Genomic DNA, 17,561 nt, shown 5'->3' on the forward strand with positions numbered 1-17,561 from the left:
CGGGGATAAAGTGCTTGTCTAAGCAGTTTCCTTCAAAATAATGTTAAAGTGACTTTCAGCTTCCTTGAGGAGGCAGTTAGTTCTAGCCAGATGTCCATCCGTGCTTGTAATAACGCCCGGATAGACACCTTGGTCTTCGTCCAACACAAAATCATGACGCATTCTAATGTCAGTGTAACGTTAAACCCGTAATAAAACAAAATGATGATGACAGTATTTAATTGTTATCACATGACCAAAAAGAATGAAAGCTTACTTGAAGTTCTCGCTGTACATTAAAGTCATATATTTTTTTCTCAAAAGTCATTTTTTTTCGAAATTGCTTTACATGTGTATCATGATTGTCGACAAAATGTGGGCTGAATGAATTATTGGAAAAATGATTTAATGGATATAGCTTGGCTTTATTGTTTGCTTGATTGCAACTTTGGAAGAGAGTAGTACAGTCACAAGATAAGAGAGTAGTACTTTCACAAGATAAGAGAGTAGTACATTCACATGATAAGAGAGTAGTACATTCATACGATAAGAGAGTAGTACATTCATAAGATGCACAGAAGTGCACTCATAAACATACCAGAAGTAAACAGAAGCAAAAATATAATTATTCACACATAAAAATACAGGAAATTACAGAAAACAATAAGTCACTACTAGTTATCATATTATAATCATATTATAAAGTAATCTAGAATCTTAGTTACACCAAGGACATTCCCACGAAAACGTGGCAGAACAAATTCCGTATCCCGTGCGGGATAAATCCTTCACAACTCTATTTAGCCCGATACAAATCCTCTCATTTGGTCCACGATTAGGCCCACTGTCTGGCTGCCCATTTAACGCATACAGACATTTATGACAAAGCTTGAAGTTTAAGCCGTCGTCATTGGTGATCTTGATGTGCTCATTGCTGATGTACAATGTGACTGTTTCAACATGGTGGCCCACAGCATTAACTATATGCATCAAGCTGTTGATTGTGGGACATTTGTCGCTCGGGTAGACTGTGATGTTTGGGAAGAGGGCTTGTGTCTCCGCATCATTCATCTGGTCATCACTGTCACCCCCTGAACAGAAACATATACTTTCATTTATTTATCAGTAATGCATTTCATTAGAGTTAACCATTCCAGCGCCGTGCTGTTATTTTAGATAGTTGCTTCCTGTACTGCGTTTTTCAAAGAAGAATTTCATTAAATGCTTAATCAATACATGTAGTCATATTAGAGACCAAGACCTCTAAATGTACGAATATATTCAAAACATCTAACCCTTCATCATAAACAGTATGTTTTCAAAGACATTTTCACATTTCAACTATAGACTAAATAAAATTGCACAACGTATTAATTTCATTCGTTTCATCAAACAAACTTAACAAATGGGTATTAATTGTACAAAAACATTGGTAAAATTATATACTTTTCACAACAAGATGTTTGTCCGTTTGACCGTTTGACAGATATCAGTTAATCGTCATTGGTATCACAGACCAACGTCGTCGTAAAATTGCTTTTTTGTGATATAAAAATTTATTCGAAAAGAAGCTTAATACATCAATGTTTTGAAAAGAACAGGGAAAGCTTGATCAGCTAAATATGGTTGAATAATTCGATTTTTGAATTTTAAAAGTAAGCAACATTATAATTGTAAGAAGAAAAATGTATACTCATATCGTTTAAGGAAACTATAAATGTTACCATGTGTTTGTTTTGTATACTAGCTGCAACTACTATTTGACTGGTACACTTAATATTACCATTTTTCCTGACTGTATCCATTGTTTTATTGGTACTGCTTTATTGTAACCATTATTGGACTGATATACGTTATGTCACCATCATTTGACTGGTATACTTTCTGTAACTTTTGTTTGACAGTGTACTTCCTGTAACCATTATTTGACTAGTAAACTGTTACTATTATTTGCCTGGTATACCTACTGTAAGCATTACGTAATTGAAATGCAATATGTAACCATTAATTGACTGGCATACTTATTCTAACCCTTTCTGATTGGTAAGTTACTGTAACCATTATTTTTCAATATGTTTACTGCAACCTTTATATGACTGGTATACGTTCTGTAAGCATTATTTGACTTATATACTTATTTATAACTAATATACTTACTGTAACCATTATTTGAATCACTGTCACCAACATTGAACAGCCAGCCGTTTCTCTTTCCATTTGACAATTTCAGTTCGATTTTCAACATGCGTTTACCGCAGTATGGCGCCTCCAGGCAACGGAAGCATCCGGTGTTGTCTATTTTGTCAAAGTCTACCTGAATTTATGAAAAATCATTTTGCATAAATTTAAAGATCTCATGGATAACAAAATAAAGGAACTGTTCTGTAAACTTAATAATGCACCAGATTAACAACGAGTCCCATTTACAATAGTCTTAGAAAACGAACAAGCAAGTCTCTTGGTAAACGCTCGATTTGCATCAAGGCTTTTAAAACCTCTTTTTTAAAAAGTAAATTCGATGTTTTGTTAGTCGCATGCAAGGATAACAATGTGAAATTACAAGGTATAAGGACATATCTGAAGACTTTAAATATAATACCCGCATACCGATTAGTTTGACTTATTGCTAAAACATTAACTAAAAAGCGAGGCATTAACTTTATTTTTACATTTAGTTTAACTATTGAATTAAAATATTGCTAAGTATGCAAACATTTATTATTAAACTGATTGTACTGATGCAGGATAGGTCTACATATCTATCTGAGAGAGTAATGACGGCATATTATCTGACAGTATAATAGGAAACCATTATGTGGCAGTGTTACGGCGACATAATATCTGGCTGTGTAATAGCAAACTACTATCTGACAGTGTTTTGGCGTCATACTATCTGACAGTGTTTTGGCGTCATACTATCTGACAGTGTTTTGGCGGCATACTATCTGACAGTGTTTTGGCGGCATACTATCTGACAGTGTTTTGGCGGCATACTATCTGACAGTGTTTTGCCGGCATACTATCTGACAGTGTTTTGGAGGCATACTATCTGACAGTGTTTTGGCGGCATACTATCTGACAGTGTTTTGGCGTCATACTATCTGACAGTGTTTTGCCGGCATACTATCTGACAGTGTTTTGGAGGCATACTATCTGACAGTGTTTTGGCGGCATACTATCTGACAGTGTAATGACGGCCGTAATCATATTGCTCCTATGTTTCTATCGGTGCTGAACCAATCAATCTTGCACACCTTGGTGTAAGATGACTCTCATACTGTAAATAACAAACTATATCTTTGTAACAGATTCGTGCAGTAATTATTAATTTTCAAGTAAACCAGGATAAAATCAAGTACATTGATAGTTCCTCTTTGTTTCTTGTTGTGTATTACTCAATTAAAAAAGTTAAGATTAAAAAAACATAAAGTTGCATCGAAGATGATACACTTAACCGTTACTACAACGTTTCTTTCATCTTCATGACTTATTTCCTGTATACCCGCGCTTTGTTTAAACGCTACCTTAAGAAAGAAGTGCTATACGAAAGTGATTTGTTGAGGTCATTTTTACAATGATCTGGTGAATATGGCATGCAAGAAAAAAATATATCACTGGTTGTGTGTGACAGTGCAAATACGAACTGCACCTACAAGCAGTGACATAATCCTACAGTAAGATCGCTAAGCTCCATAGGGAGAGCGTAACTTTATTGATCGCAGGGTCGTGAGGTCGAACCATGAGTGAGGCGTGTATTCTCCCTGGCGATTGATAAAAGACATTGTGTCTTTAATCTTTCGTCCTCCACCTCTGATTAATGTGGTGTACTTGGCAGTTTATTGCGGAGAACAGATAAGTACTGGTACAGAATCCATGAAAACTGGTTAGGTTAGCTTTCGGCCGCTACACAACTGATATTGTTTTTCGAAAATGGGCGCAAACACCCTCCCCACTCCCCACCCCCTGATAAAAACGAATGAAAGTTAGCAAATATATCTGACAGTGCAACGACGACATGCTATCTTGAAGTGAAACAATTTGTCAGAGTGATTGTGACATACAATCTGACATTCACATAATGATATACTTTCTGACAGTGTAATGATAAACTAATATCTGACAGTGCACTGGTGATATACCTGACGGTCTAAACAATGACAGACTATATGATAGTGTTTTGGCGACACAGTGTCTGACAGTGCAATGAATGGGCCTCTGTGGCCGATTGGTTAAGGTTGTTGACTTAAATTCACTTGCCCCTTACCGATGTGGGTTTGAGCCTAACTTGGGACGGTGAATTCTTCATATGAGGAAGCAATTCAGCTGGCTTACAGAAAGTCGGTGGTTCTACCCAGATGCTCTCTCTCATGATGAAATAATGCACGCACGGACGGGCACCAGGAGTGTTCCTCCACCATTAAAGCTGGAAAGTCGCCGAATGACCTATAATTGTGTCGGTGCGACGTTAAACCAAGCAAAACAAACAAACAAGACAGTGCAATGGAAAAATCTGTGCTATTAAAACGCAGAAAGTAAACTAAGCGTTCTTCCCACAATATCTTACCATAATCAGGGCACTTGAACTACATGCGTGCTTCTTGTTATGTCCTTGACCTTTCTCAATTCCAAGAACACTCACACCATCAACGCTTCCTGTTTTGCTCTGTTTGCCTGTGGTTTATTTTAAAAGAAAAACATGTGTGTATTTTTTATTGTATGAAATCGTTCAACTAATGCATGAAAAAGTCTAAATATAAAGAAACACATCGGATGTCATTACACTAAACTATGGTGGTTGGCTTTTGCCATTGCGTGTGTTCGTATCGGCGAGGCAAAATGTCGAAGTAACGAAATCACAAAAGGTCGAAATGCTTATTTGTCGTGTTTTCGCCTTTCGACTTTCGAGGCGAATACACGAAGTAACGAAACATTGAAGGCGAAATAACGAAATTTCAGAGGCGAACATACAAACTTTTGTATTAATTACATTTCGTGTCTGTAGGTATTAAAACGTCGTGTTGTCGCCCTTCGTTTGTCGTGTCTTCGTGTATTCGCCTCGAAAGGCGAACACACGACAATTGAGCTGTTTACGACCTTTCGTTACTTCGACCCGCCGACACGAACACACGACAAATGGGGTCTGCCTTAATACAGTAATGTACAGTAATATACAGTCATCTAGCAAAATGATGCGGACATTGTGTATAGCAACTTTCAGCAGCATATGTGTATTTGTTATGCGCATGCCTACCGGAAGGCGAATACACGGAAGTACGAAATTGCACATTTGTCGTGTTTTCGTGTTGGCGTGTCGAAGACACGAAAACACGAAAGGTCGACAACACGAAGTTTTAATACCTGCCGACACGAAAAGTGAAAGCTACAAAAGTTCGTGTGTTCGCCCTTTAATTTTCGTTATTTCGCCTTCAATGTTTCGTGTCCTCGTGTGTTCGCCTCGAAAGTTGAAAGGCGAACACACGACAAATAAGCAGTTTTCGATCTTTCGTGTTTTCGTGTCTTCGACATTTCGACCCGCCGACACGAACAAATAAGCATTATTTCGACCTTTCGTGTTTTCGTTACTTCGACATTTCGCCTCGCCGACACGAACACACGAAATGGCAGAAATCAGCCACGGTACTAAACAGAATCTGAATAGTACTTTCTGTGCGGAAAAGGACGGTGATACTGTAGATAATTGTCGGCTGCTTAGGCCGACAATGTTATTTAAGTTATATTTCTTATATAGACATTTAGTGTTTGTAAATGTTTTAACTTAATTGCTTTATTTCAAGTTGATCATATTCACTTGTTTGTTTTAGTATACATTATCTGCATTTAACCTCTTTATTTCGTGTTTTTCCACAACAAACATGAATAAACGGAAAGATGCTAGTATTTCCCTCTCAACAGCACAGTAATAAAACTGTATGCATTGATATAAAACTACTTCAGAATTATTTGGTTTACCTTAATATTCTTGGAACAACAAAGCATTTGCATATACACGTGTGGTTATTAATTCATAACTGATATACAATAGCTTTTACTTACATGTCTTTGAAGTGAGTGATTTAAAGTAAACATTATGTATCTGAATAACTACCTCTAGCTTTGTTTAAATCTATTGTAACTGCCCCTCCCACACAGCAGGATGGCGTGACCTTTTTACAAACTTTCGGTTTCTTGTAGGGTGGTTTAAGAGTTGGTCCAAATCTTGGCAATTCTTCTTCTTCCGCTAAATGTAAGATAGAAAAACTACTGCAATTTGTACGTTATATACATTCATATTACATGTATTTTGCTACTATGAAAGGACTTCAGAGTAATTTAAATTTGAAGGAATTTATAAATACTGATATTATCATAAGATATATATGACTATTGAACATTGTGCACAAATTGCTACAAAAACATGGCGTCAAATTAGTTGACTAATTTACTGCACTTACATTTAGGTTCAATTGACGATTTTTCTTTCGTAGAACCGCTTTCGTTTGGTTGAAAAGGAACACTTTCTTTACTGCTTCTGGGAGGAAATGGAAGATTACCATTTGATTTTTCTTCACTTTTGTTCGGGAAGTTATCTGTTTTGTTTTCTCTAGGCGGAACACTTTTATTGTTATCATCTTTCGGCAACGAACTGTTTGTACTCTTTTCATCAGATTGTTCCTTTGAATCGTTACTCCTACTGTTCGGTGGCCACGGAAATTGCTTGCTCTTATCCTTCGGTGGCCATGGAAATCCTTGACTTTTGTCCTTTGGTGGCCACGGAAATTGCTTACTCTTATCCTTCGGCGGCCATGGAAATCCTTGGCTTCTGTCCTTTGGTGGCCAGGGAAATTGTTTACTCTCATTCTTTGGTGGCCTTGGGAATCCTTGACTTTTTTCCTTCGGCGGCCAGGGAAATGGTTTACTTTTACTTTTTGGTGGCCATTGGTTTCCCTGACTTTTGTCTTTTGGAGGCCAGGGTAATGATTTACTTTCATCCTTTGGCGGCCATTGGATTCCTTTTGAGTGCGATGACGACGTTTGTTTCGTCATTTTAGATTTTTCTTTTTCTAAACTTTTAGATTTCAATGAGGATTTAGACGACTCTTTAGACTTCGAATTTTCAGATTTGTCTTTAGAACTAGATTTATGTGATGAAGGTCTGGAAGCTGAATGTGAACTCTTTTGCGATACTTTTTCCTCTGGTTCTTTCGACTTGTGCGATGAGTGGTCGGACTTTTTAGATCCTGTTTTACTTTTACTTTTATCATCGTGTTTAGACTTTTCCTTTGATTCTTTCGACTTGTGCGATGAGTGGTCGGACTTCTTAGATCCTGTTTTACTTTTATCTGACTTCGCAGATTTACTTTTACTTTTATCATCGTGTTTAGACTTTCCAGAATCCTTTGATCCCGCTGAAGATTCCATATCTGTCTTGTGCGATTTATCTTTTTCACTTTTGTGAGTTTTGACTTTACTGGAAGATTGTTCGGACTCTTGATGCTCTGATGATTTAGACTCCTCTTCAGTACTGTTTTCATCATGATTAGTTGCGGGAGGTATTTCAGGTGACTTTTTCATGTCTGTGTATTTATTCTTATACTGATCTATTTTAGAACGAAGCCATGTATTTCCGATTCCTTTGAATTTATCCGCCCAGCTATGAAACATTCCTTTACCTGACTGAGTTCCAGAATGCGAAGTGTGCCGACTATTTCCAAAATTTCTCGAACTTGTCATGGGTCCCTTTGAGGATTTATCATGCGAGTCAGAACCTTTTTCACCATTACCGTTCCCGTTGTTCCACGTATTCACCTTATTCCAGATATTACCGTGAGTCCATGTATTTACTTTATTCCCAGCATTCCCATTATTCAAGATACTTCCCTTATTCCAGGTATTCCCATTATTAAAAGTATGTCCCTTATTCAATATATTCCCGTGATTCCAGTCATGGTTTGAATTACTCGTTCGAGAGCCTTTATTGAAAAAATGTTTAGAGCTTTTAGAGCCATGAGAATCTTTTGAATGCGACGTATGGTGTTGATAGCTGGGATACCGGCCGAATGACTCCCATGTCGCCTCTATGGCACCCAAGATGGCATAGACCACAGCGATTTGAAACCACATGCTTTTCATTCTGAATATAAATTATATATTTATAAAAATATTTATATCATGAACAAATGACGTTTTGTTTTCTAAAATAATGTATTTAGAACATGGAAAATATAAAAAGCCTACAACATAAACAATTTCAAATGTCATTTACTAGTAAATTTGTTTATTTTTATTCTATAATCGCCTTAATTTTATTTGTGTTTGTTATTAAAATTCGAGATACGTGTATGATATCTTAAAGTCCATTTTGCATCTGAAAAACTGGGTAACGCTGATATAAATATTCGAATGTAAAATTTAGACAAATTAGTACTTTTTAAACCTCAAAATCAGTATATTTATGATTGAATATAACAGTATATGTTATTACCTGTATTTGTTAACAAAATATACATTTCAAATTGAAATACACTTTGTCCTTCAATCGTTGACTGTTCTTTCTCTGTTTGATCCCTGTTAACCCTTTTAAAAGTGAATACTTATATATAGCATTTCTGTTTCGGCCAATCCTTTCTGCGGCACGTGTTACATGGATAATGAGCGTACTCATAGAGGATAATACTGTTACAAGCAGTAATTAGAGATATAATCCCTTAGAGGTAGTATAATCCCATATGCTTCATCTAACCCACCAACCCTTGTACAGTACGAACAGATCAACAGCTTTAAGGTATTAGATCACTAATAGAGAACCTCCTTTTTGAAGAGTATTCAATTCCTACCATAAACCTACTTTTACTGCAGTTCTTAGGGGTGCGTAGGTTCAAGCCCTAATGGGACCCAAATTTTTTTTCTTTATTTTCCTTTTTTACTAGTAAGTTTTTACTTCTTTCAAGACTTACTATTGATTTTTTGTACAAAAATGGAAAAAGATGAATGTTATAAGCGATTTCTTGGTGTTCAAAGTGAATTTACTACTTAAACAGAAGGGGTAGAGTTACACATCTTTAAAAATATTGAGTTACACGCGGTGAAAGTTCTCTATTTTGCTTTCACTCTTAGATTATATATTGTGGAAGAAATTTAGGTAGGTTTTATATCTTCCCTAAGGTTATTTTTAAATGGAGTAAGCAAAATCCAAAACAGAAACACATCATTCGACCTTATGTTTTCAATGTTGAATTATGAATTCTGTCTCATTAAATCCGTTTACTTGAGGCACCATAGAAAAAATGATATTGACATTTTTATTTTGTGTTTTATAATAGTTTACCAATAGTTTGATGTTTCTTCTATTGAAATTAATGGTAAAATGAGTTCTCTGCAAACGTTTTGGATAGTGGCTATCACTTTGAAATTTGTCTCTACTTGAGCTTGAGGAGATACCGTAAGTTATTCAAAATTTATAAAAAATGGCACGGTAAAAGTTGTTTAAAATTTGCAAAATAGTGCAAAACACGGTTACCTTTCAGAATATACCAAGCAAATGCCATTTTGTAAACATTACTATTAGTGACCTAATACCTTAAAGTACTCAAATACCAGTACATATATGACACGTACATCCGTAATCGAGAAGATCAATCAAAAAGTCGTTGATTTTAATCACCTGCACTAAGACAAATTGTCAGCGTTCATATGCTGCTAAACTACACTCATTTTGGATACAACCGATAATATGTCACCTCGTAATCACGAGGAAAACTTAGTGTACTTTATATGTACTCATAGTGGTAACATCCGTGTGAAAGTTCATACCATATTTTATGAAATGATATGGATGGGCCACATACCATATTTTATCAAATGATGTGGGTGGGCCATTTGATATTTATCTTTGACGACGGGCACTATGCTCACTACAAAGTTGGTTCTTTAAGCACATCAAATAACGTCTATAAATATTTTTACATGCTGCATTGCAACAACACCCCCCCCCCCCCCCCCCCCCCCCCCCCCCCCCCAAAAAAAAGGACACTACATTTATAAAACGTATAAGGAGTCAAAATTCTATTCAAATGTTTACGAAAATGCATACTTATTCGTGATATAACATCTCAATATCTTTAAATATGTGGTAGGTAGATATGTCATACTGACTGGCTATCTTTTGTTTTGGTATCATTGAAATACTGTAAAGTATTGGGATGAAATCTTTTATATGGCACAAGTTATATAACGATTCATAAATTACACGCGAAGTATTCTTGTAAAGTGTTAAATGCGTTCTGAATCAAGAGGAACAAAAACGAACAGAGTAAACGTATGAGAAATACATTATTTGAAATAAGTATTTGAAAATTAAAAGTCTAAATTAGTAACCAGAATATTTGTAAACTGTTTATACAATTATATTCAAACGGTAAAGTGTAGATCAACTATTCATTAACCTGGAGTGGAAGCATGCATTGTGTGAGGTATGTAATCTGCATGGTCACAATACAATTAATCCTTTAAATAATGAAAATCGCACTATTACCTTAAACTAGATTTTTGACTGAATTTTCTCTGGGGAAATAAAAGCCGTAGTCACTCTTTAGCGCCAGCACGGGCTTTTAACATTCAGTTTTAGCGAGGCTGTAAACTGTTGTTTCTGTAAAGTTTTCAACAAATTTTCTTCTATTTATGTTCTGCAAAACATATCTTGCTTCCGTTATTCGTCGAGATTTAAGTATGAAGATATAAAGATCATATCATGTAGGGATTCAATTTAGTAGAAGATCGTATGTTTCCTTCCACCATCCTTCGTAGGCCGACGGTATAGATTCATCACTCCACTGCCGGGATGTAAGGGGCATGATAGCATAGCCTATCGACATCTTTCTGCATTTCTACTTACAAACTTTAGTTTACACTTTTAAACAAATGGGAAGAACTACTTTATATATTTATTATACTGAAAATGGCACAAATTTCACAGGTAATTCTAGTTCCCTAATAATAATATAGCAAAAGTGAATTTTAAAATTTGTTTAAAACAAATATCAAAAACGTACGCATGATAATGTGGCTTTTTTCGATGATAAAGAAGGACAAACATTAAATCTATTTCTCTGCATTGCCTGTAGATATGACGACACAAGCTCTCAAACAGAATTTATCATACCTCTCAGCTCATATAAACTTTCACACTAGCCTATAGAAAATGAATGTTAGGTGTAATGTCTTTTGTAATGTATGAAATAATGTGAATATGTATGTCCAATGCCTCATATGCATTTCAATATTGCCTCATCTCCCGCGATATTACATCCTCGTCCATAATCATCTAAGGAATAACAATTAATTATTTAGCACATTCCAGTTGACGAAGACTTTAACAGAAATTGCCTGTTATAAGCATGATTAAATACAAACACTCATTTGCAATGTTCATTCAGTCTGAAAGTATTGATACAGAAATGTGTTACGTAGTTTTGGATATTATTTGAGGACTGATGTTTTTAAAATGTACAAGAATATAGGGTTCTTACATGCTTGCTTGTACGAGAAAGGATTTTTCCAAACCCGAGGAACAGGTAGAATGGAAACCGAGCGCTATCGAGGTTTTTTAGCCACGCTATCACAAGGGTTGGAAAAACAGTAAATATGTTATATCACTTTTCTTGCCTACCGTTAATATTACTGGAACATTTTCAAAGAGATCGTAAATTATTGAATTTAAAAGATACAGTGATCTCCTACCCGGACAACTTTGTCTTTCCCAACTAGGTAGGCAAGATATACTTCTTCTATAATCAAAATACTTCAAAATACTTCAACATTATACATACACATCACACATTCAAATGTTAGAAAAATAATAGAATCATAATAGTTGAAAGTACAACAATTAATGTGACTGTCGTTTTAATATCGTTGGTTCCGTTGCATTCATCTTCATTACAGTAACATATCTCGCTTGTTGTGCCAGACACTTCCGTTAGTTCACATCGTTCTGCTTCAAAGCCATATGTGCTGCATCCTCGAGACACTGCAATAGAATTAACGTACTAGTATTCATTAGTATTCTCATTTGGTTATAAATCTTCGTGTCTTGTATCTTCAGGAAACGGTAACTCAAGGTCAAGTATTGGACTATCAGCGATAATGTCAGAAAAGTCGTATTATATTGTTTTAGTTGATATAAACCAGTGATAAATGGTTCATGTTCTCTGTTATGATGTTAGATAAGTAGTTTTTAAGTGAATACACAAAATAAAATTGTAATTTTTGACATCACTAAAAGTGTATTAATAATTGTCTTCGTGTAGCAGTATATACGTTGGCAAATGTAAAGACAAAGAAACGAAATAGAATTCCGTAATACTTACCTATTCCTAACTTGTTGAATTTAGTTGTTAAATTCATTTTCATACAGGATGCACTGTTGCATTCGACCGTGTCAGCAAAGTAGCTACTAAATGGAACGGTACAGTCCGAACATTCATAGCATTCCAAAGCTGGAATCAGAAATAAAACTGACACTTGATGCTAGAGCTACGTGCATAATTAGGACCAAGAATGAAAACTAGTGAAAAATGCAAGTTCTCGCTCTTAAATTTCACATGCTGCTTCACAAGCTTTAATCAATTTTTATGCCAGTTACTTTTTAATTAATGCTTAATTGGTATTACTACGTACTTTTAACGTGCGGAAAAAAATGGCAATACACGTAGAAAGACGTATCAGATACGATTATGCACATTACGATGATTTCTCTCGACACGTTTGTTTGGACTGATCTAAACATACGTTGTGTTTCTATATAGTTACGTAACATATACCTACTAAAACGCAGAAAAACGTATTATAACGTACTCAAAACGAAGCGAAAACGTGAAAAATATGTTAAAAACGTACTGAGGCAAATATGGCTGCCATCTGCGTACTACGACGTATAATCTAAGCTTATCAACTTTCATTTTTACCACATGTTTCAACGTCGTATTGTACGTTTTGTTAATTTTTGGTAAATATTGCTTGATATCACCGCGCACTTCGTATTAGTACGTACTATTACAAATAGCTACGTTTCACTACGTTTTCATTTTTGTTTTGGCTTTTTTTTGTATTAACTACGTGTTTTATTTTTCCAGTCTACCTAGGAATCCCTTGTAAATATATACTGAATCGTAAGTTAAACGCAGATACTAGTAAAATGTATTCATCCGTAGTGAAATAGTGAAACCTGACACTGAGACGCTTTGTTAACTGGCTTACACGGGGGTAGAAAACGTAGTGCCCATAATACAAAAAAAATTGTTCTTATGTGCAACTTGTAAAAGAAAATCACATCATGTTTCGAAACCAACAAAATATTCATACAACTGCGCAAACATCTTATTTGGTTTCGCGGTTTAATTTCTAAGTTGAATATGCCTTTTCTGGATTCGCATTTTTTTTAATTTTCTTTTTTTTTTAAATAAGAGAAAACAGTTCGCCTGTCACTTTATGCCAACGTAAAATTCACATTGAAAAATCGAGTATATTATTCTCTTACGCAGAACAACAAAAATGACAAAATTCTTGTAAACATCTTTGAGGCGACATGCAGTAAAACGAATTCGCTTTTGCTTTACATGAAAACTCAAAATATTTTCCACTTGAAAACACCAGATACCCAAATGTATTTCGATGCACTAAATCAAACCAGAATGTTCTATTTAAGTATTGTTCTCTCGATATAAAAATACAAGACATACCTGCTGCGCAGTGAATAAGCGCTGAAAGTAGTACAATCTCAATTATTCCTTTCATAATTTGATCTAGCTGTATCCTTTTATTGCTTTTTCGTATATAGTTAGTTTATTTCTTTAAATGTTTTCGATATCTCTTTCTTTAGTTTCAATTCAAATTTAATTACAAATGCGTATTTAAACGTAAACGTTTCTACGTAGAATATTATAGCGTTATCTGTTATGAGTGTTTATTATCTGGTGATGAAGAGATGTGAGTCTCTTAAATGTTTTAACTAATAATCGTTGGTAGATAAGAAACTATTCATAAATACTATATGCACACATAATCGTAGTACAATTAGAATGCAGGATAGGTGTTAGTACTGTATTCCCGCTAGGGGTATAAGAAAGAGTAGGGGATTTGAGACATGTTCTCCACATAGACAACTATTACGTTAGTATTTAGTTCGACTATTCTATCTTATCATTTCACATGATATTTGCCTGTCGCAGCGGAAAATATAAATTTGTTTTTACTTGGTGTGTTTTATTATACATTGTACATATGCAAGCAAAATCAAAGAACATATAAATTTAACATGTTCGTCTACAATACAAATTCCTCTCTGCTTGTTTTAATTTTGCGTTGGGATTCTCTAACTAATTGGCTATATATTCGGGATGGCATGCAATAAATTGATGCTGTTGAAAGCGGGAAATGAATGGAAACTATTTAATTCGTAACGTCGAATTTATTCCAGCAGACCAAATTCTATTATACACAATCATCTGCCTAACAAACTATGAAAATGACACTGAAATTTATTCAGAGACAGATACATCAAATTCACGTAAACTGAAGACTGTCTATCGTAATATGAATGTTTTGACGGAAATGTAATGCAAAAAAGACATATTTACTGAAAAGACAGTGAATAAAAAAAAAAGAAATGTAAAAAAAAACAAAGAAAAATATCAAACAGGGAATGCCACGCACCAAAAGCGCAGCCTCCTCAAAACGAATCCCCCAGCACGCAAACGCGTGCACCACACACACACACACACACACACACACTCAAAGCTTACACATCAGGACAAAACGAACAACACACACACACACACTCAAAGCCAACACATAAGGACAAGACGAACAATAAGCATACACACACGCGCGCACACAAAGTCAACACACAAGACAAAACGAACAAACAAAGGAACACAGTGGGCACCGCCTTGGAACGGTCAGTGGCAAAAACACCACTGGGGAGCTTAAACCGGTTTATGGTGCGCCACCCAACCTCACTCTTACCCCCATCATGTTCCAAAGACATGGGACAGTGTAGATAAAAGTAATCCCCTCCAGGTGAATCTCTAACACACGTAATGGAAACAAAAAGGCATGGCATGTAAAACACAAAAATGCTCGTGTATAAATATATAAAAAGCAAACCTTAAGGACCAAAAACGTATGTACTCAATGCCTTTTCAGAAGACAGAGCAACAAGAGAAACACCCTTAAGGGCCCGACGAAACAGGCCAGAAGACAAATATCAAAACAGTTCAGTCCTGGTAGGATTTAAAAACTGCTCATCATAGAGTCCCCCCCCCCTCTTCCGTCAGACGCAATCAAAGAGGGAAGCGTAGTGTCCAACTGTAAACGGGTTGAACACTAAACATGCGGTATGTCTCAAAACAGTTGGGTCGTAACCTCTTTTAATAAAACGTTTGATAATCTTTCCAAATACATTTGGAAAATTACCATGACCCAAGATCTTACGAAGTTTGTAAACCACATCCCCATCAAAAACGGGTTTAGAAATACCTTCTCGCAGAAGTGTCTTTAAATTACTATTGAATTTTAAAACTAAATCAGAATTACGATAATAAAATTTAGTAAAATATTTATGCAACTTGTAATAACGGTAGCCTTGCTGAAGAAGTTTACTTGTAATATATTGATTACGTTCATTGAAATGCTTGACACGACTACACGCTCTGGCAAACCGAATTAATTGAGAAATATATACCCCATAAGATGTAGCCTGAGGTACATCCCCATCCAAATGGGGAAAATTTACAATACTAAAATTAAAATCATCCCTCTTGTCATAAATTTTGGTATGTATAATATTGTCATAAATAGAGAGATGTAAATCTAAAAATGAAGCATCAGTATCCGAATTGTTAGTTTTAATTAACTGAAGCTCCCTAGGGTAAATAGTACCCACCAAATGACCAAAAAACGGATTATCCATATTAAGAATATCATCCAGATAGCGTGATGTATTATTAAATGCAGTTATAATATCTGCTTGCGTATCTGGAGAAAGGCTCAACATAAAGTCTCTTTCATAACAATATAAAAAACAAATCTGCGACAAGGGGTGCACAATTTGTTCCCATGGGAATACCAACAACTTGTCTAAAAACTGCATTCCCAAACCTGATGTAAATGTTGTTCAATAAAAAGGAAAGGGCTTTACAAACTTCGTCACAGGTCCACATAGTATAATGTTTAATAATATTGCTAGTAAAAAAAGCTTTATCAAAATTGCAAGCGATAAATGTAGCATTCTCTCTGGCAAAAGTCTTTTGAATTAGGGCAGTTAATTTGTCATTTATTAAGTTATGTGGTAAAGTGGTATACAAAGTAGAAAAATCGTATGTACTGACTGTAGATACCTTGTAATTATTAATTTTCAACTTATCCAGGATTTCGCCAGAATTTTTAATCGACCAAAATAAGTGTTTACCAGAGTTTTCGTATACTTTATCGCAGTATCTTTCCACGTGGGCTTTCACAGCAGTTAGACATGATGTTAATAGTTTTGAAATATTTGTAGTTGTACAAGAGCTTGAATTAGCGATAAAGCGAGCTTTATATGGTTGTTTTATGCAATTTAGGAATCCAGTACATGGTCGGTAGTTTAATTTGTTGATCGTCTATACGAACTTTTAAATTAGAAACTTCAGTGATGTGATCAGTAACCAATTTGTTTTCAACAGAAGGACTCAATGTATAAGTTTTAGTGCTATTTAGTTCGTTTTGTAAAACATTAATATAATGCAGGCGTCAAATGATGATAATATTGTTGGCCGCCTTGTCTGCTGGAACTAAGACATACTTAGAATGAAATTCTAAAGCCTGGTATATTCAAGTTTTAACATATTTTATTTCAGAAATTCATGAAACATTTACAAAATATTTGTTTGTTCGTTTATTTGTTTTGGGTTTAACGCCGTTTTTCAACAGTTTTTCAATTATGTAATGGCGGGCAATTAACCTAACCAGTGCTTCTGGATTCTGTACCAGTACAAACTTGTTCTCCGCAAGTAACTGCCAACTTGCCCACATAAAGCAGAGGTGGAGGACGAATGATTTCAGACACAATGTCTTTTATCAAATCGTCACGGAAAACATACGCCTCGCCCAGAGCTCAAACTCACGACCCCGAGATCCGTAGATCTGCGCTCTCCCTATTGAGCTAAGCGGGCGGGCTTACGAAGTATTAGTTTAGGAATTGGACAGAATGCTAAAATAGCTTACGGTTGTCCTTTCTTCAAACTTTGATAGATTGTGAACAAAAAATACTGTAGACGTTGAAAGAACTTGGAAAAAAGAAAATGTTATATAGAATTTATAAGGATGGAACTCGAAACTGTTTTGACTAGCATACAGTATTTCGCATATGACCCGCTCGCTTGGCTCAATAGGGAGAGAGCAGATCTACGGATCGTGAGGTCGAGAGTACGATCCTCCGTGACGATTTGATAAAAGACATTGTTTCTGAAACTATTCGATTCATATAGAGACCGTACCATAGCTCTTTGCATACTTTGATTTTTCAAACTAAAGTGATTTTTACAAGT

The 17,561-nt window shown here is 35.4% G+C and overlaps 2 protein-coding genes across 2 annotated transcripts; both read right to left on the reverse strand.

Annotated features, from left to right (window-relative positions):
- Positions 1-417: 417 nt before the first annotated feature.
- On the reverse strand, positions 418-8,572 carry LOC123555376 (uncharacterized protein DDB_G0283357-like). Its single transcript, XM_045346017.2, has 6 exons — positions 8,462-8,572; positions 6,432-8,110; positions 6,086-6,217; positions 4,544-4,650; positions 2,137-2,293; positions 418-1,070 (listed from the first exon to the last, which is right to left on the reverse strand). The coding sequence occupies exons 2-6, from the start codon at positions 8,107-8,109 to the stop codon at positions 697-699; spliced, it is 2,448 nt and encodes an 815-aa protein (XP_045201952.2). The 5' UTR covers position 8,110; positions 8,462-8,572; the 3' UTR covers positions 418-696.
- Positions 8,573-11,080: 2,508 nt separating this feature from the next.
- Positions 11,081-13,926, reverse strand: LOC123555375 (uncharacterized). Its single transcript, XM_053548474.1, has 3 exons — positions 13,716-13,926; positions 12,345-12,473; positions 11,081-12,004 (listed from the first exon to the last, which is right to left on the reverse strand). Exons 1-3 carry the CDS (start codon positions 13,768-13,770, stop codon positions 11,823-11,825), a joined length of 366 nt encoding a protein of 121 aa, XP_053404449.1. The 5' UTR covers positions 13,771-13,926; the 3' UTR covers positions 11,081-11,822.
- Between the last annotated feature and the right edge of the window lie 3,635 nt (positions 13,927-17,561).

The sequence above is a fragment of the Mercenaria mercenaria genome, chromosome 7, assembly GCF_021730395.1.
Source record: "Mercenaria mercenaria strain notata chromosome 7, MADL_Memer_1, whole genome shotgun sequence".
NCBI classification, from domain to species: domain Eukaryota; kingdom Metazoa; phylum Mollusca; class Bivalvia; order Venerida; family Veneridae; genus Mercenaria; species Mercenaria mercenaria.